The sequence below is a fragment of the Xenopus laevis genome, chromosome 6S (assembly GCF_017654675.1).
Source record: "Xenopus laevis strain J_2021 chromosome 6S, Xenopus_laevis_v10.1, whole genome shotgun sequence".
Lineage (NCBI taxonomy): Eukaryota > Metazoa > Chordata > Amphibia > Anura > Pipidae > Xenopus > Xenopus laevis.
In genome coordinates this window covers 110,798,215-110,823,243 of record NC_054382.1, presented here as the reverse complement: position 1 = coordinate 110,823,243, position 25,029 = coordinate 110,798,215, and the positions used below count along the sequence as shown (strand labels likewise).

Genomic DNA, 25,029 nt, shown 5'->3' with positions numbered 1-25,029 from the left:
AAACAGAATAGGACCTGTTATCCAGAATGCTAGGGACCTCTGGTTTTCTGGATAACAGATCTTTCCATAATTTGGATCTTCATACCTTAAGTCTACTAGATAATCATGTAAACATTAAATAACCCATAATAGGCTGGTTTTGCTTCTTAGTTTGGATCAAGTACAAGCTACTGTTTTATTATTACAGAGAAAAAGGAAATCATTTTTAAAAATCTGGATTATTTGGATAACATGAAATCTATGGGAGACGGCCTTTCCTTAATTCATAGCTTTCTGGATAACAGGTTTCCAGATAGTGGGTTTCCGGATAACAGATCCCATACCTGTACAGTAGAAACCCCATTTTCTGTTTTTAAGAGGACCAGAAAAAAAATGGTGCCAAAATCTGGGGAAACCCAAAATACGTAGATAGTATATTGGTGGGGTCCCAAAAGAACAATTTAAAATATTGTGAAAACTTAAAATCAGGGAATGTAAAATTGAGGTTTTGCTGTAATACAAACCGCATCCACCCGGCTACTCATAAACTATCATTCAAAGCATTCATCAGTAGTGGTGCCCCTGCTCAGAAAAAGCCATGAAACCTTTATACATAGTACAGTGTCTGTTATGGTTTATGACTAATATACCTCTTATATGGAGGATGCAAGCAGAAATGTTCTGCAGACACAAGCAATGTCCTAATATGTTACTCTTTGCTTCATTGTGCAGGTATAGGATCCGGAAACCCAATATCCAGAAAGTTCCGAATTACGGAATGGCTGTCTCCCATAGACTCTATTTTATCCAAATAATCCAAATTTTTAAAAATGATTTCCTTTTTCTCTGTAATAATAAAACAGTAGCTTGTACTTGATCCCAACTAAGATATAATTAATCCTTACTGGAAGCTAAATCGGCCTATTGGGTTTATTTAATATTTAAATGAATTTCTAGTAGACTTAAGGCATGAAGACCCAAATTATGGAAAGATCCGTTATCCGGAAAACCAGATTTCCCTAGCATTCTGGATAACAGGTCCTATTCTGTTTGCCACCTCAAAGTATATTTTAACTTGGGTGCCCCATGAATAAGAAAAATCCTACTTAAAACAAAGTTAGTCCGGAAAACCCCAGGTCCCGAGCATTCTGGATAGGTCCCATACCTGCATTATATGGGAAACAATCCCTATCTATGATATTAAGGCTCGTATACTATGCCTAGGTGCAAGTGCTATGGGTGCTAAGGGGTAGCTTAGTTGGGGTTTGGAATGTGCCTTGGACTCAGAAGCACCACAAAGGACACCTTGCAAATTAAGGAAAAGTAAGAGACCCCTCATATCCTAACCATGTCTCAAACCACGTCTTACACATCAGGAGAAATTCATAGGTGCAAAACAGCAGATGCAAGTGCACTGTGGCCAAAACACGTTTTTGCACTCTGCACTTTTCCCCCATCCATAAAAGTTGTTGTGTTGCCATTTTCCCAGCCCATGTAGAAAAACAATACCCTGCATTTATAAAAGGGCCTGTATACTAATATTTAAATAGACCTTCTTATGCAAATTGCAGTATAAATTATATCGAAGACTGGGGAATATTTTCTTGTTTTTCCCCATAGGAATTCTTGCTTAAAAATGGATAAAATGCATAACATTAATTTGAGACTGAACACTTGGGGTCGATATATGCAGACACAGGTATTGGACCTGTTATCCAGAATACTCAGGACCTGAGGTTTTTGGAATACCATCATTTAAACAATAAATAAACCCTACATGATGGAATATTTACTTTTTGGTCACGAGCATTCTGGATAACATGTCCCATACCTGTACTAGAAAATCATGTTAACATATAATTAATCCTTAATGGAGGCAAAACCAGCCTATTGGGGTTCTTTTATCTTAGTTGGGATCAAGTACAATGTACTGCTTTATTATTACAGAGAAAAAGGAAATAATTGTTTTTAAAATTTTGATTTATTATGATATAATCAAGCCTATGGCCATTCCCTAATACAGAGCTTTCTGGATAACTGGTTCCTGAATATAGGATCCCATACCAGTATTTACCTGTGAAACCTGTTACCCTGATCATCTTATAAAGACCTAATTTGTCAAAACACCAGGTATCACAAAAAACTTATTATATGGATACTATGAAACCAAAACAGTACAATACGATTGTACTGATAATAAAAGCCACGATTCTAAGGAATATCGCACTGGCCTTTAATATACAAACACCCAGATTATACTGCCTTATACAAAACAGCCAAAACATAAATATCATATCCCCATATGGTTCTAATTTATAAATCTTAAAAATCAACTAGGGGCCACATCATACCTTTGATACCCAGCCACCTGATTTCCAGCGAATCCCTGGAGAAGTCCAGTTGCTGACCTCTCTCTTTCACCAGTGCTCGCTTTTTGTATGAGTGGCCCATGATCCACAACCGCAGTAAAGCATCCCCTAGAAGAACAATAAGAAATAATGAAATGACATTACAGCTCCCCAGGTACCGCTCCCTGCCACCAAGCACAACAATCAAAGCACCCTGCCGTTGTTACATTACCATCTTGCATTATGTGTATTATGATAAACCACAAACTCCAACCCCAATAACATTTCAGCCACAGAATCATAACTGAACGATGGCTTTCCTTTGCTACCACAAGCCTAATCTTCTTTTAGGAATATCCCTCCACAATTACATTTAAGCTAACAATAAAAACGCAGACACAAAAGTCATTTCAAACCAGCAAGAGTCATTAACAGAAACCTGTTCAGCCAAAAAGACCTGTGATTGTGGAAGAGCTGCTTTCATTCTTCATCTTTTTACCTGCCATCATTTACAAGGACGTCTCACATAAAATACATTGAGGTGTCATAACAAATCAGCATAGCCCATTTATCAATATCCCTTTGTTGGCTGTCAGCCTTTTCTATTCTGATTGATGCAATGAATGCTTATACGTGCTAATTAGTTCACATTTCATAAAAAAGACCACACTGGCACAACTGAAAAAGAGAATGAAGAAAATAGGCCTTGAATACTTCAACTCTGACCTAAATGGGACCTCTATGGACAGTTCCATGATTGGCATTATGGTTCTATCGAGCTGCACGGGAAATTCAAATTACTTTGGCGTATGATTGGCTGTGTTCAAAGCCCTTGCAGTCATTTAAAGTAACAGAACACCTATGCCATGGCCATGGCACTATAAAAATGGCCTATATAGTGGCCCTTTTATAATGATCCCATTTTGTTCTTACTCTCTACTTTAAAAAGTTGTACAAACATAAACATATTTTAGAATTTACAGTAGCTCTATAAGGTAGTATATGCCAAAGGTACAACAAATACAACCTTTTTGTAACAATTACCTCTATTTTAGATGTATTGCTGTACAGGCCCATTGGACTTGGTGCAAAATCTGGCCAAGGGATCCTTATTGTTATCACAAAACACCAATGTCCCCCATTGCCATAGATGACTATGTTTCCCACTAGTAGCCACAAGTTTCCCACAAAACTTTTCATATTGGAAAGTGTGTTGGCATTTGTTTTCATCTTAGTTGAGAAATAAATGGGGCCCCTTTAGACCCCAGCAAGGCTGCAACCTCTAAACATTTGTGCAACCTCTAAAGATCTAGAACCATCATTTAAGATCTGGGATTTGCTTCTAGAAAAATTACAGGAATGTAGCCGTAATACTGTAGTATGGTAATGCTACAAAGGGAAAGTCAGCATACAGGCTATGGTCTGTATACTATATATCCGTTATCCTCACCTCAACATGTTGCTCACTAACCCCTTGGATGTTGCTCCCAGTCGCCTTGAAGCAGGTGCTTATTTTTGAATTCCTGGTTTGAAAGCAAGTTTTGGTTGTGTAAAACCCAGATGCACTGCCAAACAGTCTCCTGTAGGTTACCAGTACACATATGGGCAAATAACCAGTCACAGCCCTTATTTGGCATCTCCAGAAACTTTTTTCATGCTTGTGTTATATATAAATATATAGTATATAGTACAACCTGAAACGCAGATATATTCATTTTTAAGTGATAACATAAAATTGGGCAACTCTCTGACTCCTATATAATTTAAGAGATAATTTAAGAGGTTCCAGTAAGGGTTCCAACTGCCAAAAACCCTTAATCTCACTTGGAATATAGAATTTTCCTATTACAAAATAGACAGGGGAAGTACAAACAATGAGTGAGTTTGTTTGGTATCTACTGGGATTTTGTGGCAGAGATAAAAATAATAGCGGTGAAGAGCTTACAGCATACGCTGATAAATGGAGAGAGAGATATAAAGAGGGAATCCCATTCATCACAGACATGAAACAGTAAAATAACACAAGCTGAACCGTTTTCCTCAGGGTATCTGTTGATTTATGAAACTGAACTTCAAACTTGGAGAAGAAGAAAAAGAATTTTGAACATAATGTTATTTCAAGTTTAAAAACAGGCTAGGTGATAGCTGTGATTAGTGAAAAGAAGCCCATAAATGTCTTTCAGTGTGAAATCTAAATTGCTGAACAGATGTGTAATTCACAAACAGTCAATAAGAACAGATGAAGGAAATAAGGCACAACTGGGACAATTAAAGTCTGCTGTGATTCAAAATGATATGCCTTTTGCATTGTTGGGAATGTGCCAAATCCAACAAATTTCAACTTCTTGCTTCCCCCATACATATCTCAGGATGGAATATCCACAGTCTTGCATGGAAGATTTCACTCTACAACGGGCAATGGATTAAAAGTGGGGAAATATGGTCATGTACATGTATCCCCTGTGCCCAGTTGGTTAAGGGGAGTTATTAATAACAGTGTGCACAAGATGGTTTCTAAAAGAAAGAAGATTGAAATAATTTATATAGTGCAAGTGAAGTATTTTTTGCTTGGCTAACATTATATAAAAGAGAAGAGAAGAAGATGGCACCCGTGAACTCCGCTGCACAGAATCTGAGTAAAGAGGTAGGGCATTTACCGGAGGTAACAACTAGGCTGGAGGGAGCAGGGAGGGAGGTCTATGTAGTGTAAGAGGGTTTTTTTTATAATTAAGGGTTTAGTTCTCCTTTAAGGCTACTAAAACACATTATCAAAATTAAGATGGTTTTGCCAACAACATAAACTGATACTACAATCAAACATATAGGGGCCATAACTGTAGTACATTTGTAGAAATTCACTGATTATCTACCAACCAATGAACAGGACCAAATTACATCTGCAATTCAGTTAAAGGACAAAAACAATATTTGATGAATTGGTCACGTGTCCCACACCCACATCAGAAAACAATACCTAAACCTTTCAGTGCCCAAAGCCAGGTATGGTGTCCGTTATCTGAAAACCTGTTATCCGGAAAGCTCCGAATTATGGGAATGCCATCTCTTATAGACTCAATTTATATTTTAAAATGTATTTATTTATGATATTCTTTTTTTGTGCAATATTAAAACAGTTCCTGGTAATCGATGGTTATACATAATCCTTTCTGAAGGAAGAACAATCCTATTCGGTTTATTTAATGATAAATTATTTTATTTATTTATTTTTTTAGTATTTTTTGAAGGTATGGAGATCCAAATTACAGAAAGACCCATTTTCCAGAAAACACTTATTCCAAGCATTTGGATAACTGGTCCCATACCTGTATAAAATATGTGGTATAGCACAATTGGAAAATTTGTTGTGAGAATCATTTAAAATGTTTCTAAAATACAATTTGCCATATTAAAATATTATTCTGAAGAAGAATTAAAAACTAGAGCAAAATATCAGGAGGTGCAGGTGGAGGTGGAAGGTGTGGTGCCTATATTCCTTCCCCCAGTCTGTCTCTGGACAGAGAGCAGCCTAATGCAGGCAAAGTTGGGTTCTATTAAGGAGTAGTGATGGGCAAATTTGAGCCGTTTCGCCGCAAAATTCGTGAATTTCCCGCGGAATTTGCGAAATTGCAAAAAATTTGCGAAACGGCGCCGGCGCCGTTTTTTTTACGGCAACTTTTCACCAGCGAATTTTTGTGGGCAGTTTGCGAATTAATTCGCCGCCGGCGAATCGCACGAATCGCGCGAATTTGCGCCTGGCGAATAAATTCACCCATCACTATTAAGGAGGTAGCCTCAGGTCTCTGCACAGTAGACATTCAGCAAAAGGAGAATGCAGTGTACAAAAAAAAAAAAGTCCCATTTCTTTAAATTATTATTATTATTTTTTTGTCATATTTTTTGTCAAGTTTTTGATTTTTTTGTTGTTGTTGTCGTAGAAAAATGTCACACTGTGCATAAAGCAAAATGATTTATCAAGTCTATTTCTGCTGTGATTTAAGAGCTCTATCTGCTGGGACTTAACCCAGCAATATTGCATTCCACAAGACATTTTGCCCTTAGAGTTAGACGAATTTAGGAAACACAATTATAGTATATCCATTGTGTAATGTAATGAAAGTGGCTAGGGGGCTTATAATCACAATATAAAACAGAGTTCTCCTTCATGTAAGCCCTAAGGCGTTGTCATATTTTGTCTTTAAATATTTCTTGGATGGGGTAAAGTCCTAGTAAATTCAAACATCACTCACAGGACCCGATGCTGGCATTAAACTGAAGGACTTTTTCTTATACTGCTGTGTGCTGTGAATCATCTGTCTTCTTGAATCATGATTTGTCAGGGGCCTCATTAAATGCAGAAGGGAACATGCCCTACTCTTGTGATGTGACTTTCAAGGTTCAGACATATCATTAGATTACTTCTCTTTCCACTGCCTGCACGTAGCACAAGAATAGAATTGCAAAACGTTGTTACAGAGAAATTACAAGAACAGTGATTTTACCAACAACTACAAACTCCAGTAGAAACTGGTCTTCTCGATTTCCCCAGAAACCCACCCAACTTATGGTTCTCAAGCTTCAGTTTCATTGCACTTTTAACTATGCCTTCACAAAATACCCTTCATTCAGTATTTAAATATTTCCATTTGCTTTGAGTTTATGTCTACACTCCATTATGTCTATACTCATATTACCCACTAGATGAATATGTCAAACCAAAACCTTCTTAGCCCTTTCTAACAGCGGTTGGACAACTTCAGTGCTCTCAAGGTGAATCACGCCAGTCAAAAAACTCGAAAAATCCTATTTTTTTCAACTTTAAAATACGATTTTTAGTGAAAAAAAACTTTAATTTTTCAAGATTTATTATACCCTGTGGATGCAAAAAGTCCAAATCTGAATATACTCCATCTTCAACCTGTGGAGGTCCTGTAGAAGTCAATGGTCCTGTTTGCAATTTGAAGATATGTTCTGTGCTGGGTTTCGTACGATAATCTGAACATTTCTGCTTTTAAGTAAATTTCAAGAAAAAATCAGACTTTTCAGGTGGCAATCTGAAAAAGTCCCAGATTTTCCAAATCTGAATTTTGTTTGTGGTTATTTAATGATAAATAAGGGTAAATCATGGATTCTAGTTTGGTCTGACTTTATTTTATTTAAAATATCAGAAAAATGTGGATTTTGATAAATAACCCCCTACTTTTCAAGCACTACTCAACTCACATTTAAAAACAAAAAGAACAAATGTCTACTTATTTATTAAAAGATCTGAATATAAAAAGCATAACTGTTTTTTAATAAATAGAAAAAATTCAGTGTTTCAAAACCATTCTTCGCATGCAAGATTATTAGCGTTAGGGATTCACCAAATCCAGGATTCGGTTTGGGATTCGGCCAGGATTTGGCCTTTTTAAGCAGGATTCGGATTCGGCCGAATCCTTCTGCCTGGCTGAACCGAATCCGAATCGTAATTTGCATATGTAAATTAGGGGTGGGGAGAGAAATCACGTGACTTTTTGTCACAAAACAAGGAAGTAAAAAATGTTTTCCCTTTCCATCCCCTAATTTGCATATGCAAATTAGGGTTCGGATTCGGTTCGGTATTCGGCCGAATCTTTCGCAAAGGATTCGGGGGTTCGGCTGAATCCAAAAAAGTGGATTCGGTGCATCCCTAATTAGCGTTAAAAAGTTAATACTTTGGTCCCATAGGGGCAAATTCACTAACATTCGTAGTTTTGCCAGGCGCAACTTCGCCGCACTTCGCCAGGCGTAGTTTCGCCAGCGCTCCGCAAATTCACTAAAATCCAAAGTTGCGCTCAGGGGTAGCGTAAGGTTGCGAAGTTGCGCTAGCGTTGATTCGCTGTGTAAAGCGAAGTTACGCTAGCGAAGGCTAATTTGCATACGGCGCCAAATTCAAATTTCAATGGAGGAATACGTATCAGCACTACAAATGCCTAGAAAACCTTCAAATCAGCAAATAAAAATTTTATTTTGCCCTACACATGTGCCCACTGTCTAGGTAAGTTGCCATGAGTCAGGAAATGTAGGGGGGAAGGAGGGGAGCCCCAAAAATTTTTTCGATCTTTTTCAGCCTATCACCCATAATGTAGAAAACACGCCAGCGTTTTTTGGGACTTAGAAAAAATTTTGACTTTTTTTGAAACAATCCCTATCTACTCTATTGCGCTTCGCCAGGTCTGAGGTGGAAGTCTAGCGTAAAAGGTAGCGTTCAGTACACTGTGCGCGTTAGTGAATTTGCGTAGTTACGTCGCTAGCGAAAATTCGCCTGGCGTAAGGGTGCAAAGTAACACTAGCGAAACTACGCCAGCGTTCGTTAGTGAATTTGCGCAGTAACGAAAATGCCAAACGCTAGCGAATTAACGCTAGCGTTCGGCGCTTCGTCGCTTAGTGAATTTGCCCCATAGTGTCTTTATAGCTTTATCATCCCCAAAGGGTCCAACAAGAAGAGTGAAAGCTTTAGTAAACCAGATGGGATCTGTCAGTGTAGAGATTTAAGTGGTTCAGGGTAGAAGGAGAATATTACGTAGAACTAGGTCAAAACACATATTTTCTGTACTAAGGTAATTCAGCACAAAAATGCAGTATAATGGTCCTTTTTATACAGATTTTGCAAGGCAAGCTTTATCTTAATATTCATAGTAATCACACAAATATTGCCTATCGGGGAAGTGGTCTGATTTATTGCACCTTTGAATAAGTCACATTTATCATGTTATTAACATATCACAGGCTCAGAGGACAAAATAAAAAGACAATAAACAAGCTTTATGCAATATTTCCATGTATATTTTGTCATGGTTTATAGAAATCTATAATATCTTCTGTGTCGCTCTCTTTATCTCTTTCAATGACACAAACAGAAACTTTATTTTTAACATCTGCCCATTAATACCTAGCGGCATGATCCCCAAACCTAAGCAATTTAACTTGCTCACTTCTATAAGGTTCACTTTCCAAAGCCAACAATATAGTTTCTTAGCAGCTGCCACATCATTAAATTTATCACTTTGCCTTTTCCATTGTGAATGCTTCATAGATTCTTCCATCCACACAAGTGCATTTCATCTGACTTTGCTACTGGCAAGACAGGCAACTGTGTAGACATTTTTATGATGTGAATCTCTCTTTATTGCTTCCATCTAGCTGTAATGCAATGCTTTTTCTGGACTTTTGCAAAGTAATTTAAATGAGAGAAAACTTTTTTTCTAGCCCTGTTTTTATTTTATTGTTAGTTGTGCCCTGCCAAGCAAATTCTATGGGTCAAATACCTAAACCAACTGGGAAGAGGGATTTCAAGTATAATTAGGGGCCGATTCACTAACTTTGAGTGAAGGATTCGAAGGTAAAAAACTTAGAATTTCGAAGTTTTTTTTGGGCTACTTCGACCATCGAATGGGCTACTTCGACCTTCGACTACGACTTCGAATTGAAGGATTCGAAGTAAAAATCGTTCGACTATTCGACCATTCGATAGTCGAAGTACTGTCTCTTTAAAAAAAACTTCGACCCCCTAGTTCGCCATCTAAAAGCTACCGAAGTCAATGTTAGCCTATGGGGAAGGTCCCCATAGGCTTGGCTAACTTTTTTTTGATCGAAGGATATTCCTTCGATCGTTGGATTTAAATCTTTCGAATCGTTCGATTCGAAGGATTTAATCGTTCGATCGAAGGAATAATCCTTCGATCATACGATCACACTATTTGCGCTAAATCCTTCGACTTCGATATTCGAAGTCGAAGGATTTGAATTCCCAGTCGAATATCGAGGGTTAATTAACCCTCGATATTCGACCCTTAGTGAATCAGCCCCTAACTGTCAGTACAGTAATTAAGTAGCTTAAACAATTAGCTGAGCTAGGGTGCATCTAGCTTAATATGTTCTTTTCTGTTTCTGAAATCTATCTACTGCACATCTGTACGGGTACAGGGAATTATCCTAAAATTACCGTGCAAGCTCCCTATTCTGGGATAGCCCTAGACACAGAGCTGGGACCATGAAAGGTTAATGGTTTTTAAAAAATAGTGGTGAGCACAACTTTCCCTTGTTTGTTACCATGAAAGGTTTGGGCAGTAGGTGTTCCCCCTAATAATTTTGACGCACAACAATTTTTACACCCGCAACTTTTTTATCCAAATGCATTTAAGTCATTGGGCGTCAAAATTATTTTGATGCCATCAATTTTTACATGCTCAACAATTTTTACATGCAAGACTTTTTTGTCCAAATACATGTCAAAGTTATTTATACGCACAACAATTTTTACACTTACAACTTTTTTTTATCCAAATGCATTAAAGTCAACGGGCAACAATTTTTTCCGGTGCCAAAATTTTCGCGAAAAAAAAATTGCAGGTGTCAAAATGCAGAAATTCACTGCGAATCTATACCTGGAGAATAAATTCACCCATCTCTACATATGACATGAGAACATAAACATTGTTCAGGAGTCAAAGGGAGTTAGCGGTGGAGCATAGAAATATTGCTCCACAGCACAGAAAAATAAAGAACTGCTCATATACCCACACAGGTGGCTCTGTCTCAAGACCAGGGAACTAGTGCCCAAGGCTAGCTTGAGAACAGAATCCATCCAAGTCTGGGGGGGGGCTCTGCATACACAAATATTATTCTTTTTTATTTTTAAAAAAATTAAAAAAGCACACAGCTCCTTTTATACCAACATGGGGTTCTGGGAAAATGTCCAATGTACACTGTTCAGTTCCTGATATGTTCCTAAATGTGTTTCTTATACTACTAAAATGTGATGAAAATGATCTGCTAAAGAATACAGACACCACTGCTTCGATATCTACAGAGAATTTGTATCATATAGAAACTTACTGTAGAACCAGAGGTCAGAACTACAAATCCACTGTGGGAAAAGCCTTTAAATGATTTGAAAACCTTCTGATCCAGCACTACAGTCCTTAGCAATAGCATTGTGTTACTACATTCCACTACTTGACACTAGCTGACATAAGCCTCTCTTTAATACTAACTCTTTATATGTGTTTGTGTGTGTGTCTGCTAGCAGAAGGCATGTTTCTGTTTCAGTTCTGAATTCTTCTTATGAATTCCAGTTTTTATTTAAAGGGATTCTGTCATGATTTTTATGGTTTACTTCTTATTTATAAATGAAGGTGTTTACATTGCAAATAATTCACTGTACCATTTGAAATGTTGTACTTGAACCAACAAATGTATATGTATTTTAGGTGTAATATTGGTGTTGTGGCAACCTCCAAAGACAGGGTACAAGAAGAAGGCAAATGATTTAATCAGAGAAGTTTAAGAGGTCTCTCCCTAGCTTCCAGTTACATGACTTTATAATGCAGAGTAAACAACATTATCTGTATCATAGCTATCATTTGATTTGCTTTAAATTGCTTTATTACTATGATTTGTTCCATTTTTGCATTAATAGCCAATGTTATCATCAGTCTATTTGTTGTTAGTTATGGAAGAATCTGACCCGTTTCACTTCACCGAAAATTCTCGAAACAACAACACATTTGCCAAATGCCTTGAAGTCTATGGGCAACAGTTTTTTATAGTGATGCACAACTATTTTTTCCAGTCTATGTCTTTTTAGTGGTTAAAAATGTGCTCATCACTATTTGTTGTTTTATATAAATATTGTGCTAATGCACATATAATCATCACTAATCGATCAGCCTCAATGCTCAGCCCTAACAGTGTGGAGGCAGCCATCTCAGGGCATTGTGCTTGATTCTGAGCTTTGAGAAGGAGCAAGCACTTCAGGATGGAACTGCTTTGAGGCAGCTATTGTTTCTGCCCTTCCCAATATACTTCAATACGACCCAAGTCCCTAGCACCTAGTGGTAGACATGAGAATAGCACCCAAGCAGGAAAAAGCAGACTTTTAGCAGTGCAAACTAATCCTTCAACAGAGGTGTCAGGGAGCTGCTATCTGGTTAGCTGCCCACTGTTCTGTTGATATGCTTCTGATGGGGTGCTGCTGGGGGGGGAGGGCTACTATCACTCTAGCCTGCCATGTAGCAGTAAAGAGTGACTGAAGTTTATCAGAGTTCAAGTCACATGGTTGGAGAGCACCTGGGAAATAGACGTCATGTCTAGCCCTTGTCAGATTTCAAAATTAAATATAAATCTGTTTGCTCTTTTACAAAAACAGGATTGCAGTGCAGTAGTCTGCTGAAGCAGCACTATTAACTGATGTGTTTTGAAAAAAAAAAAATGTTTTCCAGTGACAGTATTAATTTAAATCCTGCGGTTCCCTTTTTTCCACTTCCCCACACATATTAGGTCTGAATGCTACATTAGTGACAACTTTCACAGTGCAAAATAGGACAGAAGAGAAGTCTGGGGTGGGGGGGGGGGTGATCATTAGGTATAAGGGACCATATAATCAACTCTATGATTTTTAGATCTTTCTTGAAGAAGTCTCTCCCTGAACCAGTTGCATTAAAGATACTGTGGAGGTCTATTTATTGAAGGTCCAATTTTAGTGGCTTTAGTGGTTCTATTCTTCTAAAACTTAAAAGATCCCAAAATAAACTTTTAAAAGATCCCAATATAAAAAGTATGAACGGGAAAAAATTCTGAACAATGTGCTAAAAAATAAAAAACCTCTAAAAAAATTTTTTTCAATCAATTCCTACTGAAAAAATATTTGTAAACCTCTAATAGTCCCTATTGATCAAAAATAGTCCAATAGGATCAGCTCAACTTGCTTAGACTTCTATGGAACCTCAAAAGCTTTTACTTGGCGCAGTTCTGTATTAGAGTTTTTTTGTGGTTTTTACACTTAATAAATGTTGAATTTTTTCAACAATACATGACCAAAAACAAACATGTTATTGCAATTACAAATAACATTTTACACGGTAAAACTGGGTTTTATAGAAGTACAGAAAAACCACAAATTTCTAGAGATTTGTGAAATGTTAGTAAATTAGCGTCAGGAATAAGTTTTATGTTCAAATTTAAATATTTTTAGCAAAAACTCAAAATTCTAATAAAGTTGCAAAAACTCGAATTTTAGAGATTTACTAAGCATGAAAAACTTGAAATTTGGCATCTTAAAGCTGCCCATGTAGAAGTCACTAGGAGGCAAAATGTAAGTTCATTTTTTCCATATGAGCTTTTCTAATTATTTTGAGAGTTGGTAGACCCATTCAAAATATTTGCAAAATATGAATATTCATAGAATGCAATATTCATGGTTTTATTTCATCAAGTCTTTTAGATTCTAATTTAAAAAAAAAAAAGTTTTGTAAAATTTGTGTCAAATGAAAAAGTTCACAAATTCTAATTTTGATAAATAGGCCTCTCCGTTCAGGGTTCATGCTAACTGCAGTACATCAGTCACAGGTAACTAGAATGGTTGCTGTCGCTTACTGTAATCTTTCATAACAATGAAATTATGATGATCTTACTTAATATTGTGTTACTGTTAAATTGAATAGTTTCAAAAAATCTCTTTTATGGTAATACATATATATTTGCTCTTCAGCCAAGATGAATCATGGCATTTTTATCTTAATTCCAATCCCACACATTATTACATCATGTTCCCTGGGCGCCTAGTCATTCCTGGATAAGAAGCAGCTCTGAGTTATGCTTTTTCTTTAGGTTTAATTTCCGTCCTAATCAGAGTCCTCAGACTGCCACATAAATCATTTCACCAACCTGCTTCAGCTTTCTGCTGTTTCTCAATTTTTTCCAGTCTTCCCAGCAAAGAGTCAATTTTGGTTTTGATTTGGGTCAACTCCTTTTTGATTGTCTGAAGCTCGTCTGATTTCACTGAAGAGAGAAGAAAAATGTCAATGGCAATCATTTCTTGCTCAGGGAGCTTATGCACATCTTTTAGTTCTATCTTCTTTCTATCATAAGCACAGCTACTATTTTCATCCCCCATTTCTCCACAGTAGGATACATATAGATTTCCCCAGTAGGGCTGAGAGGTCAAGTGTAAAAAGAACAGGACAGAAATAAATTCTGAAAACGTTCTCTTTTTTTGCTGTACATGCCTTTTTTCTGTATACATATATCTCTATGGTAGGTAGCTATCTAGGGGGCAATGCACATTACAATAAAGGAGAACGAAAGGTTAAAACTAAGTAAGCTTTATCAGAAAGGTCCACCTAAATATACCAGTAAACCCTCAACGTCATCTGTCAAAAGAAACCACAGCATTTATTTCCTTCTATTGTGTACACATGGGCTTCTGTGTCAGACTTTCTGCCTTCAGCTTAAACCTCCTTGCTCTGGGCGTGAGCATGCTCAGTTTGCTCCTCTTCCCCCCCTCCCTTCTCTGATGTAATTTGAGCCCAAAGCTATAAGTGAGCAGAGACAGACTAAGGCAGGAAGTGATGTCACACCAAGCAAATACTGCAGCTCCTATCCTACACAAACCGAGAGCTTCTAGAGCTTTTTACTCAGGTATGGTAAAACATTCTACAGAATAAATATAGCATTCTAGCTTGCACTATTGCAGCTAATTGGCTATTGCCAATAAAATGCTTCCATAGATTTCCTTCTCTTTTGAAATTCAGAAAAACTACATGCTAGAATACTCTATACCCCTCACTAAATAAGTTAAACATTGAATTCTTAAGCCTAGGTTCTGGGAAGGTATGACCTCCACTCAGTTTATATTACAAATTTAGCCTCACGTTCATTGGGCTTTAGTTTTCTTGGATCAGAGACCCAAACAACTAGAGTTTTAAATCAGATTCTACACATGAGAAACAATCAGAAGTTAACACTGATTACATTTTGGATAGCAAACATCTGAACCTGGTTATGGATGGCCAAATTTTTTCCCCTTGTTTCGCCGCAAAAATGATGCCCATAGACTTGTATGGCATCGTGTGTCAAAAAAAAAAAGACGCGCTTCAAAAAAAATTTGCCGTGCAAAATTTTTTTTTTGGATGCCCATAGACATTTTTGGCAAAACGAAACGGGTCATATTCGCCCATCCCTAAACCTGGTGCAACTTTTTTTTTAACTTCCTTGCCACTGGCTTTCTTTTATTCTGAGGGTCAAGTTTTCTATTTTCATATTAAAATGTTGGCATTGTCCTATGACATTTTAGACTCAAATTAAGTTTAGTCCTTGATGCAAGTTTTTTAATGTTTGTTTTCAACATATGTGCCATTGAGCAGTGCCATCCCATGTAATTTTTTTTTTTCTTTTGAGGGAAATAACCAGATTTGTTTGAAGAAAAAAATCAATTTGCTTGCTCAACAGAGAAATGGTAATGGATAAGAAAAGCCCTGGAGCAATATACCTTTCTTTGATTAGCAATAATCAGAGCAAAAACACAATAGCAGATCTGAGCCATAAAATACCCTTCAATGCAATGTGTCAGTACTGGGCTCCAGTCATTAAAGGAGAAAGCCCCATCCAATACACCCCATAGCCCCCTCTCCCTGCTTCCACCCCACATTAGTGCATTAGTACAAAAGTGTCCCCAAACATCAATCTCACTTCTTCATGGAGTAGCACAGCAGAGCTCCAGGGTACCATCTTTGGTTTATTCTGAAAGGGACTGCTGACACCAAGCTATTTGGCACATGCACAGTTAGAGTCAGTCCAGTATTCAGTAGAAAGCGTAGATTGCCAAATGGAACCAGGAGAATCCGATGAAAATGGAAGATGGCACCCTGGAGCTCCGCTCTGCATGAACAAGTGAGATTGACATTAGGAGGCATTTTTTGCACTAATGCACTATGCAGAGAGAAAGCAAAGAGGGGGGGGGGGCTATGAGGGGTAGTGAATGGGGCTTTTCTTATTGGGGGATTTCATTCTCTATTCTTCATTCTAGGATATCAATGATCTTGAGAGAGTGCAGAGACATGCAACTGAATGGGCACCAGGAATGGAGCATTTAAATGATAAAGGTTGTTCTAGGTTTTCAACATGGTGGTTGTTTTCTGTGGAAAAAGATGCTTGCGAGGGAACATGATTATTCTTTATAAGTACATTAGAGAGCATTATAGACAGATATAGGACAATCTTTTTTTCTCATAAAAAGATTCAACGCACCAGAGGCCACCCCTTACTACACTAAAGAAACTTTAATTTTAAGTAGTGTAGGCAGTTCTTCCTGGTGAAGGTAGTGAGGTTGTGATAGCAGATTTTTTTTTTGTCCATGCTGTACCTCAACATCCTTGTACCCAGCAATTGTCTCTTTAAAGCAGCTGGAATCTGAGGCGCAATTTAGAGCTACAGACAAATTAATTGTCTACCATATTGTAATGTACTATTAGTAGGGATGCACTAAATCCACTATTTTGTGATTGACTCCGAATCTCACTTTGCAGGGATCAGGGATGGGTGAAAGAGAACCTCATTTGTGTGATGAAAAGCATCGTAGTTTTAAGGATCCAGATTTGGTTCGGCCAGGCACGAGGATTCGTCTGAATCTGAATCATGCTGAAAAAAGCTAAATCCTGTCCAAATACTGGATTTGGTGCATTCCTAACTAAAAGCACATTAAAACATTAAAAGAAATGTAATTTATCTGTATTACATTTTAAATGCTGTAATTCAACTAAGTTGTTTGTATTAAGGATAATCACCACTTTATTGTTTTCCTCTTAAATCATGGATCCCATCAGGGGGGAAGGGGTTTCAGCTAGCAATACAGTGGCATACATACATAGTCCAAGTACTTACATTTTGACCCAGAAGAAGAGGAGCCTCCTGATGCAGACCTTGACCCTCCCTTTAAAGAAAATACTCCTTTGCCCCTGCGAGTTGTGGGCACAGACATTCGGGGGCGCTTCAATGGGATCACTGCACGGGGTGGAGGTGGAACTCGCCCATGTCCATAATCAAACAACCTGTAAATCAAGATTAAGAGAATTGTATTTTTCTGTATTTCTCTCTTATTAGATGGAGCAACTGATACAGACAGCTACACCCTTTCATCGATTAAATTGATTGGCATGTACAACATTTAATAACACTATCTTAAAAGACATTTTTTCCTCCAAGCTAAAACAATTTCTGAAACGTTTATGGTCATAAACATATAAGGCCCAATCAGAATCTATCTAAGGACATACACATAAGTTGATCAAAAAAAGAGCAATATATTTTTATGACGGTCATCAACAAACACTTGGAACCAAACATCTCTACTGACTGCTTACCAGGCCAGCATGCAGTTTGGATCTGCAGAAAAAAATTACACCTTTCCAGTTTTTTTGGAAATTTGACCACTTGCATCTAGTTAAAAAATGTTTTACTATCTGTCTCCTGTATTTCAACATGGTTGCCAACTACATCCTACCTAGCTCCATAATGGAGCTAAGGAAACCTGGAGATTCTACCACCCTGAACCGGCAGTAGCTCCAAGGATCCCAGCAAAGGTTACATCAATGCAACACCATTTTGAATATGCATTCAAGCAACACAACCACTATTCTGAAAATTCTATACAGGTATGGGACCTGTTATCCACCTGGGACCTGGACTTTTCCGGATAATGGATCATTCTGTAATTTTACCTTATGTCTACTAGAAAATCATGTAAACACGAAATAAACCCAATAAGCTGGTTTTGCTTCCAATACGGATTAATTATATCTTAGCTTGGATCAAGTACAAAGTGCTGTTTTCTTAGAGAAAACAGAAAATCTTTTTTAAAAAAAATTGGATTATTTCGTTATCATGGAGTCTGTGGGAGAGGGCTTTTCCGTAATTCAGAACTTTCTGGATAACAGGCTTCTTTCTAATTGACCATAGTATGTATATCAAATAGAGAGGTAACAAACAGCAACAATGTTATAAAGATGAAATAGACAAGAGACATAAAAACTCCCAACAACCAGTAATAAGTCTACCGGCTACTTATAACAAAATACAATTATCTTAATAACAGCAATAACTTTTATTACATACAAGCTTACCTGTAAATGTACAAATGTGAAATATATGCACCGATTACAGGAAACAAGTAAAAACTATGTCGCCATATTTATAATTTGATTTCTCTGTGCCTCTTGCTTTACAGTCCCGGTATGTATAAAAGTCCTACATATTCACATCAACACAATGCATCAACAAGATCAAGATCCCAATTAGTTTTCACATTTCACGCATTGTTCCCCCCTCATGGCCTGTACAAGGAGTTTCACACACTGATGACTTCAATAAATGAGCTCAGATTGATTCTCTTGTAATTTACGACAACATCCTGTTGTTGACCCAGTTCTTGTACATTGTACAGTGAAATACATGCCCTTGTCTCTTGCATGGGACCTTCATTTTATGTGTACATTTTTACATAATATTCATGTTTTATAAGTCTAAAATGGCCATTATCTGTTTTGGAGTAAGACAATTATGAATTTGCATGTCTTTTGTAAGATAACCTCAACAGAGCAAGAGGTAGAAATCTACCACTCATACAAATAGATACAAATACAAATATGGGATCTCTTATCCAGAATGCTTGGGACCTGGGGTTTTCCAAATTATGGTGTTTTTTCTGTAATTCGGGTCTCCTTACATGAAGTCTTTGAAAAAATCATTTAAACAATAAATAAGCCCAATATGATTATTTACCGTCTATAAGGATTACTTATATCATGGTTGGGACAAGTACAAGGTAAAGTACAAGAAAATGGAAATACTTTTTAAAGCTTACAATTATTTGATTAAAATTGAGCCTATGGGAGATGACCTTCCTATAATTCTGAGCTTTCTGGATAATGGGTTTCTGAATAATTGAGCCCATAGCTGTCTTAGTTTCCGGCATTGTCCATATCAGAAACACTCCAAACACCAAGATATAGTGAAGCCTGCAATTTACTCCCAAACCCAACTAAATCAGCTCAAAAGATGCAGTTTTACTGGAGGCTGAATTTGGTTTTGGGCTTCCTTTCCTTCCTCTGACCTTCTTTGCACCAGAATTTTTGGTGCAGGTCAATTGTGCCCTTTAGTGCTCTGGCACTACTGCCAAGCATTATAGTTAGTTACCACCTTTTTCTCATACCTAATACCGGCCTTCAGAACAGAGATGGGCTGTGATGGTCAACAGGGGGCTTAGTTATGACGTATGGTTGCGGGAAATCAGGTGGGTTAGGTGGAAGAAAGTTGGATGGGAAAGAAAAGTGTGAAGAGAAATTGGCAGGCTGGTAGTGCAATGGGTGGACTGGGCAGGAAAATAAGTGGACTAAGTGGGGAAATAGGTAGACTAGATGGGAAATTAGTGGGTCTGTAGTTAGAAGGGAAGATTGACAGCAGAAAACTTAAAGGAAATGAGAGGATTTATTGGGCACTTATAAATACACCAGCAAGTAAATTGTCGTTGAGTTTATAATACTGGTGCTTGTCAAATACAGCCAGGTAGGAGCTCTTATTATAGTAAATGACCCCTCATGAATATTACTAAGGTATGTCTTGACTTAAAGGGGAACTATCGCGAAATATATATAAGCTTTGTCATACTGAAATAAGAACTGGAATAAGTTATTTGAAGCTTATATAAAATTTTCATTTTCATGATAGTTCCCCTTTAATGCAAATATGCAGCTGAGTTTAAAATTGAAGTACAAACCAGCTTTAAAAAAATTGTGTAAAAAAACAACATTAAGGGGCATAGTTGTTATCATATGTGGTCAAAATTTTACCTTGATTTTCAATAATCATGCCATAAAAAACGGTGAATATTTTCAAGATCTCAATTCAAAATACAACAACAAAAACCAGCCATGATGCCATTAAAGTCAATGAGAAGCTTATCCTCTGCATTCAAGCAAGTTAAAGGGTTTGGTCGGCTTTAAATTAACTTTTAATATGATGTAGAGAGTGATATTCAGAGACAATTTGTAACTGGTTTTTATTTTTTATTATTTGTGTTTTTTTGAGTTATTTAGCTTTTTTTTTCAGCAGCTCTCCAGTTTGTAACTTCAGAAGCTTGTTTGCTAGGGTCCAATTTACTCCAGCATCAACGCAATGATTTGAATGAAATAGAAGAGGCCTAAATAGAAACATGATTAATAAAAAAGTAAGCAAATCCTCTTCTGTCCTACATTTTTAATTAAGATCAGTTCATAAGGTTTGCTGGAAATGATAGGCCAGCGCCAGCCAATGGTTATCCTATACACATGTTAATCACTGATTAGTAATGGGTACAAATGTATGCTGCATATTACATCAATTCCACCTCGACCCTGTTGTATGCAACTGAACTGATTACTACTGTACGTCTCTGTCAACTGAAAATGCAAGCTACGGCTCATCCACCCTGCCCGATTTCTCTATCTCCACCCCTTTCTGACAAGGTGCACTCCTTTAATACTGCATGATTTTGTGTTGTCAGTGATAAAACAGAGCAAATGGCAGGTTTGCTAATAATTAGTTGTGCGACATGTGTATTTTATAAGTGTCCAACTTACAAAGATCACTGTTGTGGCTTCCTGGCAGCTAGTAATCTGATTCTTATTACTCTGTAAGGGTCTGCTTTTGGCAAAACGTTGTTTTCTAGATATAGCCACAGTTCTTATGCTGTTGTATCCCAATGTGAAATTATATATAATATAAAATAAAATCCCATTTTTACTTTCTTTAATGAAATAGAAACCTATCTCCATAATATATATATATATATATATATATATATATATATATATATATATATATATATATATATATATATATATATATACACATACACACATATATATGTAATACACAAAAGCCATGAATATCCTGTAAATTATATCCTTTTAAACGGTGAGTTCTGATTTCATTTCTGTCACATGACTAACTGAAACTTGTGTATTATAATAAATAAAGTACCCCCAGTTGCGAAATATGAGGATATTAGAAGTTACTTTGGAGTTCCATGACCTGTATAAAAGCACTCGGCCTTGTGCTTTTATATGGTCATGAAACTCCTTGGTAACTTATAATATCCATATATATATAGTCAAATACAAGAGTCCTCTGCACTCAACCGATTATCAATATATTTAAGACAGAGACATTTTGTACATACTGCTACTGAAAAATGCCCTACCCTTTAAACAAAACAGGGATTGTTTGTCCCGCCTAATAGTTTTTAAAAATTAGTGGTGAGCAACTTTCCCTTGTTTGTTTCTTTCTTCAGACGGTCCCTAACTGCTCTGCAGGGAAACAATCATACTTTCAAACAGCAGGGGGAGCCCCCCCACTTCCCAGAACTCAAGCAGCTTTATTTGTTTCCCTTTAGAGCAGCCAGCGACCATGTCGAGATTTGTATCCGCAGCTGTAAGAGTTAGTAAATAAAGGGGGAATTTCACTGCATACAGTCAGGTTTCTTATAAAAACTATATAAATTTATTATTGGGGATATGTCTTTTTCCAGTTAATAAAGTAAAAATGGGATTTTATTTTTGCCTTTACATCCTCTGTTTCTAAATCCAGCTGCAGGGACAAAGATCATGGAGCCAGACTTAAGCAGATAAACTGGGTTTCTCATTGACAGATTATTTTGCTGCAGTCACTGGCCATGAAGAGTTGGAGAACGTTTGTATTTAACAATACAAAAACTATAAAATCCACATTAGTTCCCTTGAAAACACAGAACCCAGTGCAGTCTGCCTATTATAATTATTAATCAGTCTTGCTGTATCTGCTTCTATGGCAGATATTATTTGACTTGTGCTGTTTTGATAATTTATGACATCCCTGAGCCTCCCAACAGTAGCCCAGACCACAATGAGCATGTGCATGGTCTTGGTCTTGCGACAATGTTTAACAAAGAAACAAAATCATGACCCCCTGTGGCCAACTTTAAAAGCATAAATCATTTGTTTTATTAGGCTTGTGGTGCAGTAAATTCATGTTTATGTTTAGTATACAAAATACAGCATTTCTAAAATTTTTCTATTTTAGACTTTAGCTTCCCTTTAAAGGAATTGTCTAGGAAGTAAGAGGCAGTATACTTTTACAGCAAAACACTCTCTGTGATGAACTCCTCCTCATGTGTAAGCCGGGGACAAAGACAGCAATGGAATGGAAGGAAGGAGGGACTCCTCATGATGGAATGTTATCTCTACTTGATCAAACTCTCCTGGGTGGGGCAAATTGCTGTAGCAAAATTCTTTTTTGCTTTTGCACCCTGATCGCATAATGGGTGCAAACCTTTCAGCACAGAATGGAGCATAAAGACCCACATTCCCACCATGAATAAAGTGCTGCCAATGTTTACCAGCACTGTAATTATGAGGGACAGGCTCGGGGACCCAAGGAGTGGAGTCTTTGTAATGAGGACCATAATGTTCCTGGAGTTAGATATCCAGTGACATTAAACTTTTAGTTGGGGTCAGGCGTGGGGTGGAGCAAATGAAGTGAAAAGTTATCCAAATATTGTTTCTTTGAGGCACTTTTGTGCCTGCTGTGGGGAAGTTTTATAAAAACCTTATAAGCTCCTACTTTTGATTTTACTTGATTTGTACTGTGTGGTCTGTGTAATACTATGATTAGTGCAGTGTGAATATTATGGAGAACTTAAAGAAGAAAAGATATACTCACTGGGGGCTGCCAAAATGTTAGACACCCCAGTGACTTTAATTGCTTACCTGGGTTCTACTGTAGGGGCGCCATGTCACCATCATCTTTTTCTTTCTGGATCTTCCAGTGGTGTAACTACCGGGGAGTAGGGGGTGTGATTGGGTCAGGGCCCGCACCCCCTCAGGGCCCCCCAGCAGCTCGAGCACGTCCCGCGCCAGGGCCCGTCCCCCTCTAGTTACATTACTGGGATCTTCTCTACATTCCGGGCTGAGTGCTCATGTGTAGTATGCTACACATGAACACTGACCTGGGACATAAGAGAAAGTAAATGTAGTGCTCCTAAAGAAGTAAGGCGTTTTCAGCAGGAAACAGGAGCACTAGGACCTCTTGTAAGCAATAAAAGCACTGGGGATTGCCTAACATTTGGCATAGTCCAGTCATTACACCTTTCCTTTTCCTTTAATGGACACCATGGTAACCATTATAAACAATTTCATTCTTTTATGCGCATTCATGTTTCTAGAGAAAGCCAAGAATATATTTTCTGTGAACACAGGGAAGGAAAACTGCTCTTATTCTGTAAGTAATTGGCTGTAGGCGGTCCAGCAGAAGAACCTCTTAGATGTATCTCTGAAGCTGGTTTCCCATCATTGACTTTAGAAACTAGCAGTAATTAGGAGTGCTCTACCCTCATTAAACCTGTGTAGGTTTCAGGTGCTAAACTGGAAGACCCTCACATGGTTTTTGGGTCAACTGATACATCCAAAGTGAGAAATCCAGTAGCACACTTAAATTGATGCAAAATCCATAGTGATTTATTTAGCCCATATATGAACAAACAAGGGCAACTTTTCGGGCCCTACTGGACCCTTTATCAAGCCTTTATCAAGGAAAACTGCTCTTATTCTGTAAGTAATTGGCTGTAGGTGGTCAAGCAGAAGAACCTCTTAGATGTATCTCTGAAGCTGGTTTCCCATCATTGTCTTTAGAAACTAAACAGCATCTGATACATGGATGAGAATATGGTAGACACAGAGAGACAAAATTCTTAATGGTAAATATTTCCCACTGGTTCTTTCCCCCAATACTCCTACCCCTGTAGTGCATACTTTTACACCAGCATCCATTCCCCTTTGTAATTAAAAGTGAATACTTTTAATAAATCCAAATCATTCTGAATAAAGTAACAACTGCTGCTGTTTATAAAGACCTTGGCCAAGCAGGTATCATGCAGAGATAATACATTAGAAAAGTAAGGTAAAGAGACTGTAAGCAATAGAATTGTATGGAGGGTGAGATGGGCAAGACAAAAGCATGTTGTTAAATAAAGAAAATTACATAGACAGCAAAAGCTTTCTATTGTATCATAATCAGTGCTGTGATGTGTCCGTAGTTTCACCGCGTGCAATAAGCACTTCCAAATACCATTAAAAATCTGTCAATACTCTTAAGAGCTGCTATTATAAAAGACAATATAATTCACTTTTGTGACTTATTGCTATGGCTCCCTATATATTACATCTGGAGAGGAAAATAAAGCCCATTCCAAGTGGTTAAAGATTAATGGTAGACATCCGCTGGAACAAATACTAGCTGAAAGGAGGATTAGACCAATTTCAAAAGCTTTGTCTAGAACACAAAAACACACACATAATGCAAGTCATGTGTTTGGTTTTCTCCTTTCTCACAAGAAGAATAAATGGCATTCAGAAATGATTAGAACAATCTCTCTGCAATCAAGTTAGTGCATGGGGCAATTGGTTGAACATTCTTCAAGGGTTCTTAAAGGACCTAGCTATTTGGTTCACTTCAATAAAAGACTGGAGCAGCAAATTTAAGGCTCACTTTTTCACCTTGATAAGCATAAACACATATTATTCATAGAAGAACCTATTCCAGCCGTAGAGCATTTAGCATTTATCATTGCCAAGCAGTTTCCATGCAACTCAACTAACTCACCATACAGTCAACTAAGTTAAAGAAAACTAAAGCCCCTTACCATACACAACATACTACTAACTCAACGGAATGGCCACACAGGTTTGATTTATTCATATAAAATAAAGGCCCTGTCTCATGCCTAGCTCACCAGTGATCCTATACACCTCCTGATGCATGTGGTCAACCAAGTAGGTTTTCTATTTTTAACCTATTAAGCAGAAAAAATTAACTGTTTAAAGCAGTAAGGACCCGA

The 25,029-nt window shown here is 37.4% G+C and overlaps 1 protein-coding gene across 5 annotated transcripts in view; it reads right to left on the bottom strand.

Moving 5' to 3' along the window:
- The window catches only part of ralyl.S (RALY RNA binding protein like S homeolog), a 376,246-nt gene that overhangs the window by 24,212 nt on the left and 327,005 nt on the right, over positions 1-25,029 (bottom strand). For 4 of the 5 annotated variants that reach the window (XM_041567933.1, XM_041567932.1, XM_041567931.1 and 1 more), the window contains 3 exons: positions 17,007-17,173; positions 14,013-14,126; positions 2,331-2,456 (listed from right to left, as the gene is read on the bottom strand). In XM_041567933.1, coding sequence (XP_041423867.1) covers positions 2,331-2,456; positions 14,013-14,126; positions 17,007-17,173 — 407 coding nt within the window. The remainder of the gene's footprint in view (positions 1-2,330; positions 2,457-14,012; positions 14,127-17,006; positions 17,174-25,029) is intronic. The other variant, XM_041567934.1, reaches the window with a different exon arrangement.